General features: G+C 45.5%; 1 protein-coding gene across 12 annotated transcripts in view; it reads left to right on the top strand.

Annotated features, from left to right (window-relative positions):
• Positions 1 to 22,431, top strand: part of TIAM2 (TIAM Rac1 associated GEF 2) — a 242,791-nt gene that overhangs the window by 193,848 nt on the left and 26,512 nt on the right. Inside the window, exon 1 of one of the 12 annotated variants that reach the window (XM_017538780.2) lies at positions 5,134 to 5,589. The exons of 8 other annotated variants lie outside the window; for them this stretch is intronic. Coding sequence is in view for 2 of the 4 variants with exons in the window: in XM_037742024.1 (XP_037597952.1) it covers positions 5,476 to 5,547 (72 nt within the window). In the remaining 2 variants the exon portion in view is untranslated. Of the gene's footprint in view, positions 1 to 5,133; positions 5,590 to 5,936; positions 6,083 to 22,431 lie in introns of those variants that run through there. 3 more of the 12 variants (XM_037742024.1, XM_037742034.1, XM_017538776.2) reach the window with 3 other exon arrangements.

Genomic DNA, 22,431 nt, shown 5'->3' with positions numbered 1-22,431 from the left:
TTTTTGGAATGTTGTCATTTTGTGTGATAAAATATATATAACATACAATATGCCTTTTTTTACTATTTTTAAGTGTATACGTCTGTGGCATTAAGTATATTCACATTGGTTTGCAACCACCACCATCTAGAACTTTTTCATTATCCCAGACAGAAACTCTGTACTCCTTAAACAAGAACTGTTTCTCCCAATTTCAACTCCCTGATAATGCCTGTTCTACTTTCTGTCTTATTTGTCAGTTTCTAGGTACCTCACATATTAGTGGAATCACAATATTTGTCCTTTTGCTTCTGTCTTATTTCACTTAGCATCATGTCTTCTGCGTTCATCCATGTTGTAGCATGTGTTGGACTTTCATTCTTTTTTATGGCTGCATAATATTCCAGCATACGGATACACCATATTTTGTTTATCCATTCACCTGTTGATAGACGCTTGGATTATTGTTGCCATGTGGCTGTTGTGGGTAATTCTGGAGTGAATGTTGGTGTAAGAGTTATCTGCATGAATCCTTGTTTTCAGGCTAAGGAGAGGAATTGCCAGGTCCTGTGGTGATTCCCCGTTTAGCTTTTTGAGCAGCAGCCCATGGTCTCCCACAACGCTGCACTACTATTTGACATTCTTGACAACAATGTGGGAGGCTTCTACTTTATCCACATCCTTGGTAGCATTTGTTACACTCCATTCCTTTCCTGCGTTTTTAACTGTTTGTCGTCAGCTACCCTTTTGGAAGTGGTCTGATTAACACAATCTGTGTTAATATCCAGTCCAGTTTTAATCGATTTTGAAATTATAAGCCTTCTATATTTGTTTTTGGCTTAAATACAAAATAAGAATGGAAGAAATAGAAGCAATGATAGGTATTTGAATGAAAGTTATAAAGTGGAACGATGTCTCAGTTGGGTTTAAACTAACACTATCACAAGATTCTTAGGGTGTCACCTCACCAGACGGAAGCCTCTGTGTCAGCGGTGCCTTTGCCTGCGTTGTGCTCAGGCCCCCTAGGCCCACTCGGCCTGGTAGGCTGTGCTCGACGTGCGCTACCAGCCTGCATCCCATGCCTGCCAAGGGTGAGCGGAGTGGTGAGGGGTGTTTGAGTGAGCAAGCGTGGGGTCCGGCCACCGCGCACAGCCAGGCATTTTGGCTGTGGTGGGGCAGGCAGCAGCTCCAGGCTCTAGCACAGGCGCTGGCTTTCTGCAAGGCTGTGGCTGAATCAGGCATAGTACGAGAAGCTTCTATGGCTGGCACCAGCACCTGGAAGCTTGGAGATGTCAGGAACTGCTGAGCCCCAAAGAGGGTGGCACAGCCCTGGTTCAGGAAGCTCCTAGGTCTGGGCTCCCTGAAGGGCCGCAGCTCTTCTCTCCTTCTCTCTTCTCTCCTTGTTGCCCATAACTTGTGGTGAGCAAGGGGCGTGTTTCAGCCCTGTTTGTGTTGTAGCTCTTTCAGCCATGCCATTAGGCAGGTCCGGAATTCTTGTCTCATGTCCAGGAAGAATGAGGTGTGCAGACAAAGGGAGGGTGAGTGAGGTGAAGAGGAGCTTTATTGAGCTATAGAACAGCTCAGAGGAAACCCACAGTGGGTAGCTTCTCCCCACAGACTGGTCATGCTGCAGTGTTCACCTCTTAGCAGAGAGCAGACCCAGGAGTGGGTAGCTCCTCTCCACAGCTGGTCATCCTGCAGAGTGCTTAACTCTCAACAGAGAGGAGACCCTGGAATGGGTAGCTGCTCTCCACAGCTTGTTGTCCCATTGTTTCTTTGAGTCTGGCTGAGTCATGGGCTTCAGAGGGGAGGAAGTGATTGGTGCATGGCCATGGGCAGGCCCAGCAAAAGCTCCATAAGTTTCCACTCTGGTCTGTGGGACTGGCGGCCTGGCCCCCAGACTTCAGGCCTTCCCTGGCTTAAGGGAGGGCTTTTCCGGGGACCCACCCCTTTCCACCCAGGAGCCTGTCTGCCTCCTGCCACTCTTCAAGGTTCCCAGGCTGTTTGTGCCAAGGGGTGCTTACAGGCCAGGGCCAAGCAGCACTCAGCCCTCCTCAGCCTGGTTCCCATGTTCATTGGTGCCCAAAGTACAGCAGAGGGCTGGTGTGTCAGCACTGCTCTGAGCGTGTGCACACCTGGCTGGGTTGCAGCAGTGCCTGGGCTCAGACTCAACTTTGCTCCAAGACCATAGCAGGTGCTGGGAGTGGGGAGAAGCCAGGCAGTGGGAGCAGGCCACTTCTGAGCCTGCCAGGACAAAGGGGTGCTTTCCAGGCCCCTGAGAGTGCAGAGATGCCTGGGCTCACAGTCACAAGCTAGACATCTGCAGCAGTGCCTGGAAGGGCGGAGCTCCTGCCTGCTTCTGGCCCTCAAGACCCCAGGGATGTGTAGTTCTGGAGCCTCGGCTGGGCAGCTATAGCTGTGCCCAAGGAGCATAAGGCTTCTGCCCTGCCACTTCAGGGTTGGGCAGGGCTTCCACATTCCCGGCTCCTGCTAGCTCCATGGAGCACATAGCCCTGGCCGTGCCTCCCCCATGCAGTTGGCATCATGGCAGTGACTGTTCCAGATGGCCATGGCTGCCATCAACACCACCAGGAGCCAGGCCATGGCACACCCATGGGAGGAGCCATGTGGGATACCTTTTGGGGGTTGGTGACATCCCCTATGTGTGGGGGGTACCAGGTTAGAGCCTGCCAGATTCCAAAGGGATACCAGCAGCTATGGGCTCTCAGCCTCCCCTCTCTTCTCCCTTTCCCTTCCTCACTGCCTGCCCCCTTCTCCCATTTTTCATGTACCTTCTTTCAAGATTCTCCTCCTCATTCCTGATGCAAAGCAAATCCTCAGCTGCCTTCGCTGGCCTGGTTATGTCCCAGTTTGCAATTTATTTTACTAAACTGCAATTCATCAGCATGTTTAGTCCTTCTACTCTGTCTAGTGGGTTATTTGCTTTTGGGAACTCAATATATCTAATATTCATTAGCTTTTTTGATGAAGCAGTGGATTCTAGACCATCAAATAGATGTGTTTTTATAACTTTGTCTTAAATTATTTTAAAACATTTTAATAATAAAATAGATATAGGGGTCTCACTATGTTGCTGAAGCTGGTCTCAAACTCCTGGGCTTGAAAGATCCTCCCACCCTGGCTTCCCCAGGTGCTGGGATTACAGGTATGAGTCACTGCCCTCGCCTTAAAATTTTTTAGAAAATCAAATCCTCCTGAAACACTGATGGAGCAAGGCCATGTGTTTAAGTTAAGTGTGCTTGTGGGGGCTCTGACACAGGATGGCAGCTTGGGGGAACTCACTTAACACCATGAGGGATAATGAGTTCTCCTCTCATATGATCTGCTTGAGTTACACATCAAAGCTCTTAAGAAGGAAATTGAATTCTTTCCCAAAGTTTATCTTATTTTAAGACTCAGCAAACAGATATGCAAAAAGTTAGCATGTTAAGGCCATTGCAAACTCTGTTATTTAGCCGTGCCTGTTGTGAGTAAGCAAAACATTTACAAAGTGAACATTGGAGCATCACACATTTAGAAGAGAAGCAAAAGCTGCAATCAGGTTGAAATTGGGGCCATCTGAGCTCCAATCTTCATTGTTAAAAGTGGAGAAAGGAGAAAGCAAATAACACCAGAGAACACAGAAGAAAAGAAATTTTTGGAAGAATATGAGCATGTTAAGCATGTGCTGTAAAATTCCTCTCAAGTCTCATGTTATTATCACCTTACCTTTTTTTAGATACGAATATTTTTATGTATAATGATGGATTTCAGTACTTTTTTTTTTTTTTTTTTTTTTTTGAGACAGAGTCTCGCTCATTCACTCAGGCTGGAGTTCAGTAGTGCTATCTCGGTTTACTGCAACCTCTGCCTCCCAGGTTCAAGCAATTCTTCTACCCCAGCCTCCTGAGTAGCTGGAACTACAGGTGCATGCCACCATGCTTGGCTAATTTTTGTATTCTTTTTTAGCAGAGACAGTGTTTCACCATATTGGCCAGGCTGGTCTCGAACTCCTAACCTCGTGATTTGTCCGCTTCGGCCTCCCAAAGTGCTGGGATTATAGGCATGTGCCACCACACCCAGCCAGATTTCAGTACATTTAAAAAAACCTTCATTAAAAACCTAGCAGTTACTGTTTCCATGTTTTTTGCTGCCTGAAAAAGAAGAATCAGTGGCCAACGAAAGTAAAAACTGTGGTGGACATTAGTGAAAAGAAAAAGAAAATTTCAAATTTAAGGATTACACTATTTTCTTTTTGTGGGTTTTGTTTTGTTTTTTAAACCTCTTGGAAACATCAGATTATGTTTAAAGCAATCCTCTTCTGTTTTTTTAAAAATCGTTTTAAATTTTATTTTTTTGGGACAAGGTCTTGCTCTGTTATCTAGGCTGGAGTGCAGTGCTGTGATCTTGGCTCACTGCCGCATTGACCTCCTGGGCTGAAGCAATCCTCCCACCTCAGCCTCCCCAAGTAGCTGGGACCACAGGTGCCTGGCACCATGCCCAGATAATTTTGTTCAGTTTTTGTAGAGATGAGGTCTCATTGTGTTGCCCAGTCTGGTCTCAAACTCCTGGGTTCATGTCATCCTCCTGCCTCAGCCTCCTAACGTGCTGGGTTTACAGGTGTGAGCCACTGCACCCAGCCCTCTTCTGTTTTTAAAGTGGTGACGTGGAAGTTTCTGGTGCATGCCCAGTGTGTGCTGAGAGTGGGTTTTTCGGGCCCTCCATGTGCCATGTCCTCAGAAGGTGGTCTCTCAGGGAGAAGACCTGCCTCTATGTTCTGGGTTTCCTGTCCTAGCCCAGCTGGTCTTCTGAGGGGTCATTAACTTCTTTTCAGATTAGACCCTGGTTGAACCTGGGCTGTTTGGGATATTTTACTAACAACTATTCTAGACATTAGAATAAAGAATAATTTCCCCTGGAAATCAAATGAAGCCTGGTTTGATGAAGCACAGCTGTACCCAGGGCTTTTGACAGCCCCGCAATTTCTGCAAATGGTTCCTAATTGATTGCCTTCTTCTCTGTAAGGGTGCCTATTACTGTCATGGCTCTTTGTGTGACCCTGTCAGCCTCTCCTGTAGGGGGGATTTTTTTTTCCCCAGTATTGTTAGCAATTAGCATGTGCTATTGTAATAGTTTGGAGTTTGAAAGGAATATACAATGTCCCTTTGGGTGAGGAGGTTGAAAGAGTTTTCAGCTTGTTCTGGGAACTTGAGGTGTGTTAGGCAGTCCCCACTGACATGCTGCCTGCACTGCACCTTCCGAGCTGGCTGTGAGGCTCAAGAGACTTGGCCTTCTGTGGTCCCGTTGTCACCACGTCTGCGGTAACCCGGTGCCTTTCTAGAGCAGGCAGCCTCCTGGCATGGGTGGAAACAGAGCAGGGGGCCAGCATCCCCCAGTCACCGGTGCTGCTGTGGAGGAAGAGCTTGGTGGCGCTAGGACGTCCTTGTGAATGTGACTTGGAAGAGCAGTTTGGGATTTTTTTTTCACTGCTTAGGGATGAGAGGGAGAGACAACGCGTGTCTTACACATCTCCCCACAGCCGACTTAGATGTGATCCGATCTCCCAGAGGGAGCAGGTTTCTTTGAACTTTTCCTTTTTATGTACAGCATGTAAGTAAACAAGGGCTTTGATTTTCATGGGTAAAGATTTGGATCCGAATGTAGGCATGCTTGCACGGTTTCCTTTTCTTGATTGAAAGTTGCTTTTGCTCTAAAAATGTCTACAGACTGATATGCAGATGAGAAGAGATGCCTTTCTCCCCAGAAGGGATTCTGACAGTGATCCTTACATTCTTTTTACAGCTAAGGACAGGAGAACTTCTTTTGGATACTCGTTCTGGAGTACTGTCACTGTTTCTCATTCCAAGGTCTTGAACTTCATCTCCGAAATAGTTATATCTTTCTGAAATGTAAAGATATCAGAAAGGCCTAGGGAAATATTTGCTCCGTGAAATATGCTTAAAAAGAGAGAAAGGAATAATTTGAATGCAGCAATTAATTTTATGCCTGTAAAATTTCCTTGGAGCATAGCACATATTAACACTTATATTGGGTTTAATGCTGTAAAAGAAAATCCACAAACATGAAACCCGTTTTCTACAAGGTAAGCAGAGTTTTTAATGTAGTTATTCCTGAGGAAATAATTTTTCGGCTTTGTGGAAGAATTTTATGTAATCACCTAGTATAGCTTTGGCAGGGATTATTTTTGCTGTTTGTGGGCGTTGTGTTGATGGAACAGAGAGCATTGAGAATCTGGAGATACACGGCGTGACAACGGTGTGTTGTGCTCTTGGCAATTGAATCATGTTTAAGATATATTTTGTCCTGTTTATTGTTTCTAGGCAGAAAAAAAAAAAAAGAACGTACACTAGTGGCTATGGGCTTTAGTACTCAGCGTGAATAAAACTTGCATTTAATATTTAATTTCTGCTCACCCACTTAGCTAACCTTTTGAGTTTTTTGCACATGAATTGCTTTTAAGAGCTTGCCTAAGATGCTGAAGGAAAAGAAAAAAATTATTGGACCACATGATTTGCTTTCAGCATTCATGGAGTATTCGTCTTCCTTCAGTGTGTACTTGCCTGCATGATTGCAAGATCTTTCTGGTTATGTTTTTGTTAGGAAGTCAAGCTGAAAGGTAACTTATTTATAAACCGTCATCTTCTCCACGGTTGCTGTTCACTAGACGAATAGCATCATGATGCTTTTCTTAAAACCAGACATGCCCTTTTCTAAATGCAAGTTATTTGACTAAATTCCTATTTTAACGCACAGAGAGATGGCATCACGCTTTGTCCCTGAAAAATGGTTTGGGGTGTGGCACTCTCCAGCAGGAAGACAGTAATCTGTCACAAAGACCTAATTCCAGGTAGCCGCTTCACGGAGGCAGTGATCTGTTGGGAACAACTCTTGACCTGATGCCTGGAAACCTGAATTTGTGTCCCCATCCACCAGGCTTTATCATGACGTGACCTGGGCGAGTTACCCAACCTTTCTAAGCCTGTGTATCCTCCTCTATAAATAAACATAACACCACCACCAACCCTGGGTTGTCAAAGGGATCACGTGAGATTTTGTACAACGAGGAGTCTCAGAAGTACGGGAAAGAGGGTTAGGCTGTGAGCTGCCCCTTCCTGGTGTGTCTCCCATGTATACGTGTGTTCGAATGTTTTGCCTGCTGCTCACCTAATGTCCTCTTGATCTGGGATCTGATGTCAGGTAGGAAATTGTTAACAAATAGCACCTCAATAAAATGTTATTGAAAGGAAGACATTTGCACGCCTTGAACATCTGAGCTGCCTACTCGGTGTTCTTGAAGTTAGTGCCAGTGGTCTGCTTCTCCTGAACCATCCCATGAGATGAAAATGAATTAGAAACCAAAAGCTGTAAGAATTGGGTCCTCTTTGTTGTCTGCGTGGAGACAAAGCCTGCTCACCGGGTAGCCGCTTTTTCTTATGTATAGTGTCGCAAATGGATGAGCTTTTCCCAAGGGTTGCTTCAAGTGACCAAATGAAAATAGTGTATGTCAGATCTGGCTTTCTCTTTAGCAGGAGTAGGCTGTGAACACTGAGATGCTTAGTGAAGCGTAAGACGCTCTGCCAGCCGAGGAGGGCTCGCGGACTTTGCCCCTCCTGGAAGAGAGGTGGCAAGGACATGGATCGCCAGGGGTCAGAGTTGGGCGGATCTGACCCCATATGCCTTATTGTGCCTCTCTGACACCACACTTCCTTTGGGCAGACACTTGGAGGCAAGTTTGTGGACTTGTTTGAAACAACTGTGCTTAGTTTTTGTTGGAGTCTAAAAGGCGATTTGATCTCTTTGTAGTTCACTGGATTTTTTTTTTTTTTTTTTTTTTTTTTTTTTTTTTTTTTTTTTTTTTTTTTTTTTTTTTTTCCATGCTCCAGAGTATTCCTTCCCTGCTCTTCTTGGTCTGTCCTTGGCCATTAGGGTGGGCGGATGTGTCAGGCAGATGCCAGCCCCTTGCTGGGTGTGGCAGGAAGAGGGCAGGTATAGAAGACATTGCTGTGGTGTAAAGCACACAGAGACCTGTCCTTTTCTTTGCCAGGGATAACTTACACGCTCTGTTCAACAGGGTTGGCAATGTCACCTATGTATCAACAGGAAAAACAGAAAAAAAAAAAATGTGAGTGATATTGGGAATCCAGAAGAGAGCATCCCAACCAAGTGGCTGCATGGAAGTCCGTTTGGCAATGGAGAGCTTATCCTGTAGAGAGGGCTGACCAACACAGCGTGGCAGGAAGGCAAGGGACAAAACTTGCTGGGGGCCTTTCTCACCATTTCTTGCAGCTGGCCCCTCCCATCAGTCGGGCTGATTCCTTCTGCCAAGTGGGTCCTTGAACAGAGGCAAACTAAAAAGTGGGCAGTGGGGCTGTTGGCAAGGGCTGTGCTATGAGCTTGACTGGGGCCAAAGAGAAATTGCCAGCAACAGGAAGTTGCCTGACGAGTCCTCAGCTGGCTGTGCCTGTGCCAGTTTGGCTTTTAAAACTCAGACATGGGGGTGTTGAGTCGTTGAATGAGACTTTGGCTGAGGCTGTGAGTCTGCGTGCAGCTGTGGCACAGGGCTTGTGTTTTCTCTATTAGACATGGAATACACATATGTTTAGGAGCAGAGTGTCATGCAAGGCAGAGGGACTTGAGCCTGGAGAGACTGGTCTGGAGGCCTGGCGGGCTGCATGATAAGAACTCTAGGGGCCCTGGGCCAGCCCCGTCCCACCAGTGCTTCTGTCTCCTGATCTGGAAAGTAAGGACGATGGCACCTGGCGCACGGTGAAGTTGGAAGGAGGCCGGGAGGTCACTGATTGCCCTTTTTCCCATTTTCTTTCTGTCCTTGGATCATGGTGGCACTTTTGTCAGCACCACTGGCTTCCCAGCCTCTTTTTTTTTTTTTTTTTTTTTTTAAAAAATGGGGATTTGCATTACAAACTAGGGACAAAAATAAGACATCATTTTAAACTTAAAGTTATAGATAATAATTAAGCATGTCTTACCTTTTATTGTGATACTTTGAGTTCTGGGATACATGCGCAGAACGTGCAGGTTTGTTACATAGGTATACACGTGCCATGGTGGTTTGCTGCACCCATCCACCCATCATCTACATTAGCTATTTGTCCTAATGCTATCCTTCCCCTGGCGCCCCACCCCCGAACGGGCCCTGGTGCGTGCTGTTTCCCTCCGTGTCCACGTGTTCTCATTGTTCAGCTCCCACTTCTGAGTGAGAACACGCGCTGTTTGGTTCTTTTCCTTCCTGTTTTCTGTGCCACAGTGCTTTCCTTCCTGCCTTCCACTGTCCCTGCTTTCTTTTTCTCCTCTAGACTTTTCTCTTTCATCTTGTTTTTTTCTTGAAAAAAAAAAATAACAAGTTATTATTAAGAGTCATCTTCAGAGTCAAAATCAAGAAGTGAGAAAAGAGAAGTTCTAGAGAGCAGCGCTGTGAGAGCTGCAGTGTGAATCACCGCGCTGGGTGGGCTGGAGGATCAGGTCCTGTCAGGTGGAACCCTGGCTCTGAAATTAACTCACTGAAGAGATAATTACCTCCCTTTCCTCATCCTTCCAGGACAGTGATGCATAGGAAAGTGACGTGGAGATTCCCCAGAGCTGAGGCCACACAAATGTTTGACCTTGACTGAGCAGAGGCTGCTCTTCACCTAATAATTTATTTGCCATGTTTATTTCTGACACAGGCTTCTCCTTACTTTTTCCTCTCCATTGAGACAGCAGGTGCCATGGTTTTGCTCCCATCCTATCTGAGCTGACACTTTAAGTGGGACATGTTTGACCTTTTCAAGTCAAACAAAAAGTCAAGTTCAAGGAGTGGTCAGCCAGCTCCCTGCAACTTAGGTCGTAGCAAGGGACCTCCTGCCAGAGCTGCTTGACATCTCCCCTTTCATTCTGCCCACCTGAATGACAGTGAAGATGGGCTTGAACGGCAGGTGTCCCGTGTCCATCCTCCTCCTTCCCTCTTCCATCTCTATGCCCCTCAGCCCTCTTTCTAGATCTTTATTTTCTTTCTGGAGTCTCGCTTTGTTGCCCAGGTTGGAGTGCAGTGGTGCGATCTCTGTTCACTGCAGCCTCTGCCTCCCGGGTTCGAGTTATTCTTGTGCCTCAGCTCTTAAGTAGCTGGGACCACAGGTGCACACCACCGTGCCCAGCTAATTTTTGTATTTTTTGTAGAGACAGGGTTTTACTGTGTTAGCTAGGCTAGTTGCAAACCTTTGACTTCAAGTGATCCAACCGCATCGACCTCTCAAAGTGTTGGGACTACGGCGAGCCACCACGCCTGGTCTGTTGTTGCCTATTCTTAGAGAAAGCCACCTGGACATGGGGTGCACTGAGAGTAAGAACACACAGGAGCCTGGGCGCAGCGACTCATACCTGCAGTCCCAGCACTTTGGGAGGTTGAGGCAGGTGGATCACTTGAGGCCAGGAGTTTGAGACCAGCCTGGCCAACATGGTGAAGCCCCATCTCTACTAAAAATACAAAAATTAGCTAGGCATGGTCGCTCATGCCTGTAATCCCAGCTACTCGGGAGGCTGAGGCATGCGAATCGCTTGAACCCAGGAGGCAGAGGTGGCAGTGAGCCAAGATTGGGCTACTACACTCCACCCTGGGAGACAAGGCAAGATTCTTTTTCAAAAAAAAAAAAAAAAAAAAAAAGCACACTTTTTTTTGCTGTTAAGTCTTACACTGATAAGCCCTTTCTTCATCCTTGGGTAAGCCGTCAAACTTCCGCATCCGTGAAACTGAAGGGTCCATCTGACTAGCTGTCCTGCCCTGATGTCTCTCCCTGTCCGTCTTTCTGCCTGAATGCCTGATCTGAAGCAGTCTTCTGCTGGATATCCCTTCTTATCCCCATGAATATGGAGAGCTGCTTAGAAGAATAATCTTAGCCGAACCGTATTAGAATTTGCTTCGGTCATTTATTGTCCTTCATGCATTTCATTGAAGCTGAAGCCTCTAAGATTTTTGGAGGCTTCTCAGGTAATGGTATGCGAAGGTCAGGATGGGTAAATACCGTGTTTCCAGATCCTCTCTGCTCTTTTATGTGCTTGCCTTGTTTAGGAACTTATTTTGAGCAGATCATTTGAGGATCTGATGAAAGCTATGGGTCCCCAGAAAATTGCTTCAGCACATACGTTAGAAATTGTGTACAATTCCAGAGAGCTTCCCAGTCTTAAGATGTTTATTCTTAGCTTTCCCCTTTAGAAATGTATGAACGGTCAGTTCGTGATCCTTTGAGTAAACATCTGAATAGCCTAGCCTCTGTCTTGACTTAATATTAGTGACATTGCAGAATCAGTTATCAAGTGCCTATAACCTGAAAAGCACTGTGTTTATTTAGTCAAGTGGTATTTTGAACTTTGTTTTTATCTAATTGCTTGGGTAAGATTAGCTATTAACGCTTTATTTTTTTAATGTGCTAAGAGATGTTGAGCAATGTTAAATAAGTAACAACCCCTAGATAGCAAATAAATTACTAGGTTGAGGCCAGAATAGATTATATTGGTGATGGTGGTTAGACATCCCCAGATTGGGTTTTTTTTTCTATTTTTTTTTTTCTTAACTCTGCACTTCAGTGGATGCAAACCCAGATTGCTGAATGCCAACTGCAACATTATGTGCTGTGGTGTTTTGGCATTTTGAAAGTTTTATTTATTTGAAAGTTTTATTTATCATTAGTGAACAAAGTAAGTTTTTTTTTTTTTTTGGAGTAAGAATTTACATTTTAATCCCAAACCAAAATTTTAGGGATCTCTTCAGTAAAATAAATAGCTGTCAGATGGACTAGGAGGGGCATTTTATATGCTCAGCTTCAGGGACGCTCCTGTGTTCCCGGCAAGTGTATTGCTAGGGAACTTACCCTTGTCCCTTTTCATATCAGCAAATTAGCTAAGCCTTTGTTGGCATTTGCCCTTTTTCTTTTAAAGAAGTAATAGGCACAATTACTATCTAATTTTGACCTGCCACTGTTTGGGTGCTTGGAATCTTATCTTTAATATTTACCAAAGGAGTGGGCGTAGTGTCACATGGTTCATTCACTCATTAAATCCCTTTCACAGAGGCCTTCTCAGATGCTCACTATCATTCAAAGTTCTGAAATCGTCACCCGGACGCCTTCTGTAAACATCCTTCTGTAGAGATTGTAGTCCAATGAAAACCTTGTGCTGAATAAATGATGATGTGTTTGAGTTTCAAGGCATTTTCTCCGCCTTTCATGACTCATAGCAGATTCTCACCTTGTTATAAAGTCCCAGCTCCACAGTGGTGGCTGCTTTTGCTTTTTAAAAAGTAAGTTGTGAGAAATCGTTCTGAGTCATTTTGCAATTTCCTCTATAGACTCAGCTAAGAGTAGATATGTGTGTCACGCTCTGGAGTTGAGGGAGGAGAGGTCATGGAAAAACTCTGCCTGCGAGCACTTCATCCAGACACACATTACACACGTTACGGCATTTTCACCATCTCAAACACAGCTTCTAACTGCTCGGGGTAAAGATGGGATTATCGTTTTATAAATCCATCTCCTGCTGTCTTGATAATAACACGAAGAAAAGGAGAAGAAAAACATAGATACATCACTAGTATGGGAGGAAGGAGGAGGATGGAGGCTTGTTTTAAAGGCACCCCAATTGTCCTCCCCACTTTCGTCCTTCTGTTTGATCTTGCCCCTTCCACGCCCCTGACTGTGTTTGTTCAGCTTCCGGCGCGTTCTGCCGCCTATGCTATTCACCTGCCTTTGCGTTCTCTCCTTCTTTGCTGCCACCTGAGTCCTCTGGTGTTTTCAGAAAACTGCTAGCAGAGGAGGAGGCTCTGAGATGTGCAGTTGGTTAGAAGGTCTGGCCTGGCATCTACACAGCTGGGGATTTCATCAGCAACTGCTCAGAAACCACAAGTGCCGCATGCCTGGAGGAGTCCCACCATCTCCAACTTGCACACCACTCTCGGCTGGCTTTGGGATTTATTTATTTATTTTTATTTTATTTTATGTTTTTGAGATGGGTCTCGTCCTGTCACCCAGGCTTGAGTGCAGTGATGCAGTCTTGGCTCGCTGCAACCTCTGCCTCCTGGGTTCAAGCAATTCTCCCACCTCTCGTGTACTTGGGATTACAGGCACGCATCACCACACCCAACTAATTTTTGTATTTTTAGTAGAGAAGGGGTTTCGCCATATTGACCAGGCTGGTCTCGAACTCCTGACCTCAGATGATCCACCCTCCTCGGCCTCTCTAAGTGCTGGGATTACAGGCGTGAGCCACAGTGCCCAGCTGGGATTTTTTTTTAGAATCCATTCCCTTCATGGTTCATTCAGGGACAGAGAAAGACGATTGTGAAGGCCGGGTGACACGGGCCTCAGGACAGGCAGGCACTCTGCTTTCTTTTCATTTGAGCCACAGGTCCCGAATTTGGGGCTTTTATAGATAAGTTACCAAGACGGAAAGGTGGATAATCAAGCCAGTAATCCAAGGTGAGGCTTACAGATAATTTCTAAGTGTGGGGCTTTAAAGAATGTCTCTGTTCACTTTCTGTTGCACACACTCTGTTTCTTCTTTTTCTTGCCTGAGTGTCCTGCTGGTTCTGGAGCCTTCCTTAGATCTCAGCTCTTCTTCTCACCACCAGGGATACCTGGCTTTTGTTCCCTTGTATTTATTGATTTGTATTTTTCAGAAGTTTGATCAAAATTGTCAGGCTATTTATTGAAAATGATAGTTGTCTTAGTTTAAACCTTACTCCATTTTGGTTAGTAGTCAGTGTAGATTACAGAGTGGTAAAGTCTCAGATAAACACATATATACATAAAGATAGGTATTGTTCCATATGAAATTATCACTACTGTGAGAACCTATTGATGGGAGTTCCAGGCTTGACTATTGCATTACTCAAATCCAGCAAAAGTCATGAACAAAAACCATAATTAAAGGGGCACGCAGGGTATCTGTGCTCACTTTAAGGCAGGTAGCCCTTGGCAGTCCCTGACTAATTAAGGTTGCAGGATATTAACATGTAATTTGATGTTTTATGTGCTTATGACTTTTCTTCCAGAAGCTACAATTTTTTTGAAACCAGATTCCAAGCATTATTTTAAGCCAATATTAGAAGAGAAAATCTAGGGCTTTCTAAGCATGAAGGAGATGTGATTTCAGACAAAATCATAGCGCCTGGACCCTGTCTCCCTGCCCCCTCTCATTCTTCATAAGTGATGAGAGGCATCTTTGATCCACGAAACCTGAAGAAGCAGCCATCGGTAGAAGTGAGTGTGACTGCTGAAGGTGTCCTAAGGTACCAGTGTACCACCATGGAAGGGGGTGCAAGGCTGCTCAGTCTGTCACCCCCTTGGCTAGCTGAGCATCTTTGTGGGCTCTGCTTTTAAGTGGAAGCAAAAGATTGCAGATGATAGGCGGGGCGTGGTGGCTCATGCCTGTAATCCCAGTACTTTGGGAGGCTGAGGCGGGCGGATTGCCTGAGCTCGGGAGTTCAAGACCAGCCTGGGCAACATGGTGAAACCCTATCTCTATTAAAATACAAAAGAAATTAGCCAGGTGTGGTGGCGTGCACCTGTAGTCCCAACTACTCGGGAGGCTGAGGCAGGAGAATTACTTGAACCTGGGAGACGGAGGTTGCAGCAAGCCAAGATTGCTCTACTGAACTCCAGCCCTATATCTACCAAAAAAAAAAAATAAATAAAAAAAATAAATTACAGGTGGTAGGACAGGTGTGGTGGCTCAGGCCTGTAATCCCAGCACTTTGGGAGGCCGAGGTAGGCAGATCATTTGAGGTCAGGAGTTTGAGAACAGCCTGACCAACATGGAGAAACCCCATCTCTATTAAAAATACAAAACATTAGCCTGGCATGGTAGCACATTCCTGTAATCCCATATACTGGGGAGGCTGATGCAGGACAATCACTTGAACCCGGGAGGTGAAGGTTACAGTGATCCGAGATCGTGCCACTGCACTCCAGCCTGAGCAACAAGAGTGAAACTCCATCTTGGAAGCGGCGGGGTGGGGAAGAAAAACTATTGCAGATAGTGAAATTTAAATGCTTAAAAAAATCTTTAAGAATTCATAATTTGCCTGCAACAAATTCAGGCAGTGAAATAGTCCCCTTCATTTCCCCAAGTTAGAGCCGTGCCCCTGTGTACCTGTCCCCATCAGTGAAACTGTGGCTTGGTTTCTTCTGGAGAAGAATATTCCAGGGCAAGTCAAGCTGTTTGTTTTGTGCCCCTGTCTCTGTGGCTGAGTTGCTGTCACCTTGGACTGGCTCCGACTGTCCCATGGTGAAGGCCACCCCAAATAGCACATTTGCAGTATGCGCTCGGAGAGTGGGACACGTAAGACACGGGAGAGGTAACTAGAAGGATTTTCTCCCCTGCTGTGCTAAGCTGGAAAGGAAAGTAGATGTTTGCCTCTTAATTTCCTGTTGCACAAAGTGAAAGATACTTGGACCAGAGTGCTGGAGCCTTGAATGAACTCAGAGTGGGATTTAGAAAAATCATTCACCCCCCTGCATCCTTATTTGTTAAGAAAGTGGTACTCCATTTCCACAACTGTTTCACGGCTGTTAGGTGAAATAAAGACGAGGCATGTGGAATGACTTTATAAACTGCAGCGGGTGCCGCGCCAGTGTACGGAGACCTTGCCCATGGCCAATACCAGGTGTTTTTAACGTGTGTCACTTCATTTAAACCCATTTTCCCCACAATTCTATTGAACAGATATTACCCAGCCCCATTTGGCATGAGAAAACTCATATCTGGAGACATCAAGTAACAGGCCAGCGTGTCCTAGGCAGTGACTGAACCACGGGCCACACCCAGCCCTGCCAGCCTCTAAAGCACTTCTTCCCACGACTCCACGCTACCTAGCAAGGAGAATATGGCACTGCATGTAGAAGAAAGGGGAGAAAACTGTGTTTAAATACCAGACTCATGGAATAGGGGTGTATTCACGCTTGAACTGATTTAAAGGTAGAGGGACGGTATTTGTGAAATTGCAAGGTACAATGTTGGAAATCTGGACACGACTTTTCCGTTTTTTAGCTTAATTTACAAAGTTGGTTATACCCCCATCGACAAGAGGAATCTGTGAGGATATAGAGACCCAAGGCTTGTGTTCCAAAAGCAGGTAGACGGTGACAGTTGGAGAGAGCCAGCCGAGGTTGCAGCCTCCTTAGCAGCCTAGAAGCGCATCTAAGATGCCCAAGGAGTATCACCAAGGAACTGGAATAGGTGCAACCGGATAATATTCTGAGCATCTTAGAGCTGTGATCAAAGCAGAATGCTTGGTCTGTACCTGGGAGCCAGGTGCTGCTCTATTTTTTGTTTTGTTTCCTAGGTTAAGGCAGCCAGGAGCCCACATGGATTACAACTAGAAAGAAAATCAGTTTCTAGGGAGCCAGAGAAAGAGAGGGAGGGCTTAGTTAAGGGACAGTCTGGGCTCAGGTAGCTGGGCAGAGCTGTCCTAAGCAGAGCTGGGTGGACACAGCCTGAACAGTTAAGCCTGTGGGGGGATCTCCCCGCTTTCAGTATTCAACTGAACTTTGTCCTCGGTTTTCTGTAGCACAGACTTTACCTGCCTAGAAAGTTGTTGGCTAACAAAGATTGGTCAGTGCTCTAGTTTGTCAAGAATTTGGTTATAGTTGCTGTTGTTGATGCACTTTGTCTTCAAATAAAGTGACAAATCTTTTTGGCGCTTTAGTGTCCAATCATGAATATCTAAAAAGAAAATAGTCTCAACTCAGTAAATTCTCAGAGTGTATAACATCAAAGACCTTTCCTGGCTGGGCATGATGGCTCATGTCTTGTTATCCCAAAACTTGGGGAGGCTGAAGCAGGAGGGTTATGTGAGCCCAGGAGTTTGAGGTTACAGTGAGCTGTGATCAGGCCACTGCATGCCAGGACAACAGAGCAAAAACCTATCTCTAAAAAATTTTTAAAAAGATCTTTCTTGCAAAAACTGCCCAATAATGTATTCTCAGATGCCAAGAATTAAGTCAGAGACATACCCCTGGAATAGAAATGTTGTGTTTGATAAAACAGGCCGTCATCATGGAAGCCAACTAGAACGAAAATGTTAAATGAAAACCCCATGGAAGAGAGAGCGTTATTGTAAATATGCAAGCTTAAACTAATTTATGTGATTATCAGAATAAAAGTAGGCTATGAGAGAAGATCGAAGGGAGAGAATGAAAAGAGAGCTGTGAACTGGGAGAAATACCTCTGGACGGGAAAGTGTAGGTGGAGGGCAATATTAAAAGATCAGAAAAGTCGTAGTTGAGTACATGTTTTCCCCCAAAATCAAGTTGAAAGATATTGGTTTCGAGACTTCTTTAATTAGATAAATGTATTACAATGTATGTTAAATGATATAAAGTTATCACAGAAATAATTTAAATATGTCTTAATGCCCCAAATCAGGACACAGGAAAAGCAAAAAGAATGATCCCTTTTGTCAAAAAGCAACACAAAATAAAGTGAAAATAGTTTAGAGAAATTACGCACTGTTTTTCTGAGCCCTGGATCTGAGCCGGGGAGCAGGCAGGTGTTTTTTATTTATTATTTTTTGTTGTTGTTGTTTTGACATAGTTGAAAGGATACTACCTAAAAGTTTTTATATCTTATGTGAATTAAAGTATCATTGTAGTCTCTAGACAAATAACATATCAAAGTCATTTTAAAAATTTATACTTTTGTTTACATACTGAAAAGTTTCAGTATGAAGTTTTATCAATTATTTTGAGTTTTAATTCAAAGAAAGACTCTTTTCTGATCTGGGTTCATCTCTCTATATCAAGAGTTAGCAAACTTTTCCTGTAAAGGGCCAGTCAATATTTTAGCCCATCAAAACTACCCAACTCTGCATTATAGCGTGAAAGCAGCCATAGCCAATATGGAGAAGAGTGTACATGGCAGAGTTCTAATAAAACTTTATTTGCAGTAGCAGGCAGCAGGAATGAGTGTAGTAGAATTCTAATAAAACTTTATTTCCAGTAACAGGTGGCAGGCTGGATTTGGCCCTTAGGCTATAATTTGCTGACCCCTTCTCTAATGAGCCACCTTGACTCACCTGTTTGTTTCAGAGTGGGGTCATTGGAGTTTTTTATACTGTAAGTATATAGCATCCAGAAGTCAAGAAAAGGTTCTGGTCCATGTGCCTCTTTCTTGATGCACAGGTTAATGAGAAGCAAAGCCATATCTTTCTTTCTGGGTGAAAAATGGGTTAGAGAAAAATGCAGTTCCTGGCACAGGAGGCATACATTAGACAGATTAGCTTTAAGGGTAACATTGAAATCCCGAATTTTATGTGAAAGTGGTGGCTGGTTGTGTAGAAATTTTGCCCCCGCCCTTTGAAACTTCCTTGGCAGAGAGAACATATCTTCTTCATTCCTGAATTCTGACCAAACTCCTGTTAAATAAGGAAACCGAGCAGAAGGCAGGCAGCGAGGACACACAAGCGCGGGGCTCCTCCTGTTCCCACCGCTCTGCCACCAGCTGCTCTGTCGCTCCTTCCTGGGGAGCAGGGGCCCTGCCTGTGACTCTGGTCTGGGAAGCCCCACAGCAGTGACCATGACACTTCCTCTCTCCAGCATGCAGCTCTGACCTGCCTTCCTGAGGCCCAGCCCCAGGCACTGAGGATTTGCCACTTGGGATACACACGTGCCTCTGCCTTCTCAGGGAAGTGTGTCCACATTTCCTCCAGACAGCGGGTGGCCACTCCCCACCTCTTCCCTTCCCTCTCTGAACATGACTGGAGCTGCCCACTCCAGCCACTTCTGCACGCCTCCCTTTGTGTTAACTTTTCCCGTGGCCCTCACCACTTTATTGAGATGCTGAATTTCATTGTCACTGTGCCTGTTGCCTCTCTCTGCCTTTTATCCCCACACACAGAGCTTCACCTGGCAGACAGGAGGTACCCAGTAAGAAACTGCTGATGAAATGAATTTGTTCTTGCCCTTCCTTTGGGGGCACTCAGAAAATGTATTCTTCCATACTCATAAAAATAGCAGAATTTGAGACACTGAACACGCTGGGCAAATTATATCTTTTTTTGAGCTCTGGCCTTTGTGGATTCCTTATACTATGCTAAGTATTTTTATATATTTTATCTCATTGAATGCTCTCGACCACCCTTTAAATACGATCCCTGGTTTTACAGGCAACTAAAGCGAGTCCGGGAGCAGCTTGCCAGGATCACACAGCTGGTCATTGCCATGGCCACGGTTTCACTCCAGCGCCTGGGTGCCTAAGTCTCCTGTCTTGAAAAAAGTAATTGTTGAAGAAAAGCTTAGTCCCAAGCACACTCTGAGGCCATTGGTGTGAGATTCACGCTTACAGTGGGATCATGAAAGGGGGCAGAGTGCAGGTGTATTAGTTCATTTTCATACTGCTATGAAGAAATACCCGAGACTGGGTAATTTATAAAGAAAAAGAGGTTTCATGGACTCACAGTTCCACATGCCTGGGGAGGCTTCACAATCATGGCAGAAGGTGGAGGAGGAGCAAGGGCACATCTTACATGGTGGCTGGCAAGAGTGTGTGTGCAGGGGAACTGCCCTTTGTAAAACCATCAGATGTCGTGGGACTTACTTTCATGAGTACAGCACAGGAGAAACCTGCCCCCATGATTCAATTACCTCCCACCAAGAACCTCCCATGACATATGGGGATTGTCACAATTGAAGGTGAGATTTGGGTGGGGACACAGTGGCAAACCATGTCACCAGGTGACACCTGTACCCCTGAGAGTGCAAATCTGCCACATAGGCCATCATGCTGTCACCTGTAAGCTGTGTGTCCAGTAGGCAGCGGGGGCTGCTGCAGTGTCACACCAGGAATGGTGCACTCGCCTCCTGGTGGGTCTCCCCCGCCCAGCCCTGCTCTCCCTGAGCTTGTCTTCTTCATAGGAAGTTCACCACCTCACGCCCCTCTTGGCTTCATGGTATCCATAGTTCCTACCTCGCAGCTGCCAGGTCCTTCCCCTCTCCTGCCTTGGGCCACAGTTACACTGGCCCTTGGTTCTTGACACACTCTGTGCTTCCCCCAGCCCCAAGCTGAGCATCGTTCAGCTGACTTTAACCCTGGCTGCAGTGTTAGCAGTCCCTGTCCTTGCTCCTACCAGAGGAGCTCTCTGTCTTGTGTTTCTGTAGGACCCTGCTCTTCAGGCACTGGTCACCCGTGAATGACTTGCCCAAAGCTTGTTTTCCCAACCAGACTCAGGGAGGGATCGTGCCAGTCTTGTTCGTCACACTGTCTTTATGGAAGCAATGAAGGCAGAATGTCTTATCAGGCCTTTTCTGCCTTAAATAATTTTGTCTTAAGTGATAGAAAAAAAATCCCATTAAAATTTTTTTAAAATTCCACTGCTATAAAAAATGAGAAAATGCAAATAAGCCAAAAGATTAAAATAACTTGAAAGGCAGTGTTAACCACTGCATTTATTATACATGTAGTTCAATTTTATAAAAATCTATGCATGCATATTTATATATAGTAAATATACATAAAAATTACTTTAAAACTGCAGACCTACTTTTTTTTTTTTTTTTTTTTTTTTTTGAGATGGAGTCTTGCTCTGTCACCCAGGCTGGAGTACAGTGGCTCAATCTTGGCTCACTGCAATCTCTGCCTCCCAGGTTCAAGCGATCCTCCCACCTTAGCCTCCTGAGTACCTGGGATTATAGGCAGGTGGCACCATGCCCGGCTAATTTTTTTTTTGTATTTTTAGTAGAGATAGGGTTTCACCATATTAGTTAGGCTGGTCTCGAACTCCTGACCTCAAGTGATCTGCCCACCCCAGCCTCCCAGTGTGCTGGGATTACAGGCGTGAGCTGCTGTGCCCGGCCCCTTCTCTTTTGGTCAGCAGAGGCTGGTCTCTGACATCATGGCAGCTGCTGCATATAGCTCCTATTCATAACGCAGTTTCTTAGGTGACTGTTTACATTCACAGTTTATGTTCTCATTCTGCCCAGGAAATACAACCTTTGGCAATGGAACTGTCTGGTCTAGAAGACAAATAATACAGGGCTTTTTGGAGCAGCATTTCTTCATCTTTTTTATACCATTTTGATAAATATAAAAGTTGCATGCAATTTCCCTGAGTTTTCATTGTATCACTAGAAAATGAATGTTTTGTCCCCGAACTTTAAATGTCACTAATCACCGTGAACCTGTTTTTTAACTCCCACTGCACCCTGCCAGGGGGCTGACGTGCTGCCTTTCCTCCTCTGCCCCACTGAACATGCCAGCCCAGGAGAAACTGGACCTGGTATTGCCTCGTATCGGCCTGGGGGCCCTGCCAGCTGCCCCTAAGCACTTAAGAGTTCAGCCCTGGAATTCTGACTTGGCTGCAATGGGGTGGCCCAGGGCAGCTGCGGCTGGACGTACAAGGCCCTGTGTTCCCACTGTGCAGCTCAGGTGTGCAGGAACCACCTCCACTCAGGAGCATCGTCTGTGCCGGGTGCAGTGGCTCGCGTCTGTGATCCCAGCACTTTGGGAGGACGAGGTGGGAGGATCACCTGAGGTCGGGAGTTTGAGACCAGCCTGACTAACATGATGAAACCCTGTCTCTACTAAAAATATAAAACTTAGCCAGGCTTGGTGGTGCATGCCTGTAATCCCAGCTACTTTGGAGACTGAGGCAGGAGAATTGCTTGAACCTGGGAGGTGGAGGTTGCACTGCACTGAGCCGAGATCGTGCCACTGCACTCAAGCCCAGGTGACAGAGACTTTGTCTCAAAAAAAAAAAAAAAAAAAGGTCATCGTCTATTTCTATCCAGCCGCCTTTCTGGGGAAGTCATTCAGCCCCCTGTGGTCCTTCTGGATTCTATCCCTGCCAGTGATATTCGGGGATAACATTAGATCTTTCTATAAGTTAGGCAGTGACTTTTACAAAGTTCAGAGAGAGCTGAGAGAAAGTCCTTTGTGCAATTTTTAGTCTTTTTTTTTCTGTTTTCCTAAAGTGAAGTTTTCTGACTTAATGAATTTGCTTGAACGTGACAGCGGACAACATTGGCCCGCTCTAAGATTATGTAGTAGTGCCGTCTCCTCATGCCTTCCAGACAATGATCTGGGAATATTGTAAGTGCTCAGTGTATGAGAACACAAACCATGTAAACCACACCCTTTCTGGGGCCTGACTTTCCTTAAGGATAATTGACCATTTGTCCCAGGCCTAAAATGTATTTTGTATTTTTTTCCAGCATTCTATCTAGGTGCAGGAGAAGTAGCAGAACCATAGCTCTTCTGAATGATGTCCTGGTATGGGGAAACTCTGAGGACATTAGACATGGATTGAGTCCAGGCCGATAGGTCAGCACAGAGCGGGTCAGGATTCAGTCCAGGCCATGGGTCAGCACAGAGCGGGTCAGGATTCAGTCCAGGCCGATGGGTCAGCACAGAGCGGGTCAGGATTCAGTCCAGGACGATGGGTCAGCACAG

This window comes from Cebus imitator, unplaced genomic scaffold, assembly GCF_001604975.1.
Source record: "Cebus imitator isolate Cc_AM_T3 unplaced genomic scaffold, Cebus_imitator-1.0 Scaffold6, whole genome shotgun sequence".
NCBI lineage: Eukaryota > Metazoa > Chordata > Mammalia > Primates > Cebidae > Cebus > Cebus imitator.
Note: the sequence above shows the minus strand (reverse complement) of the source record. Positions and strands in the feature narration are given on the sequence as shown.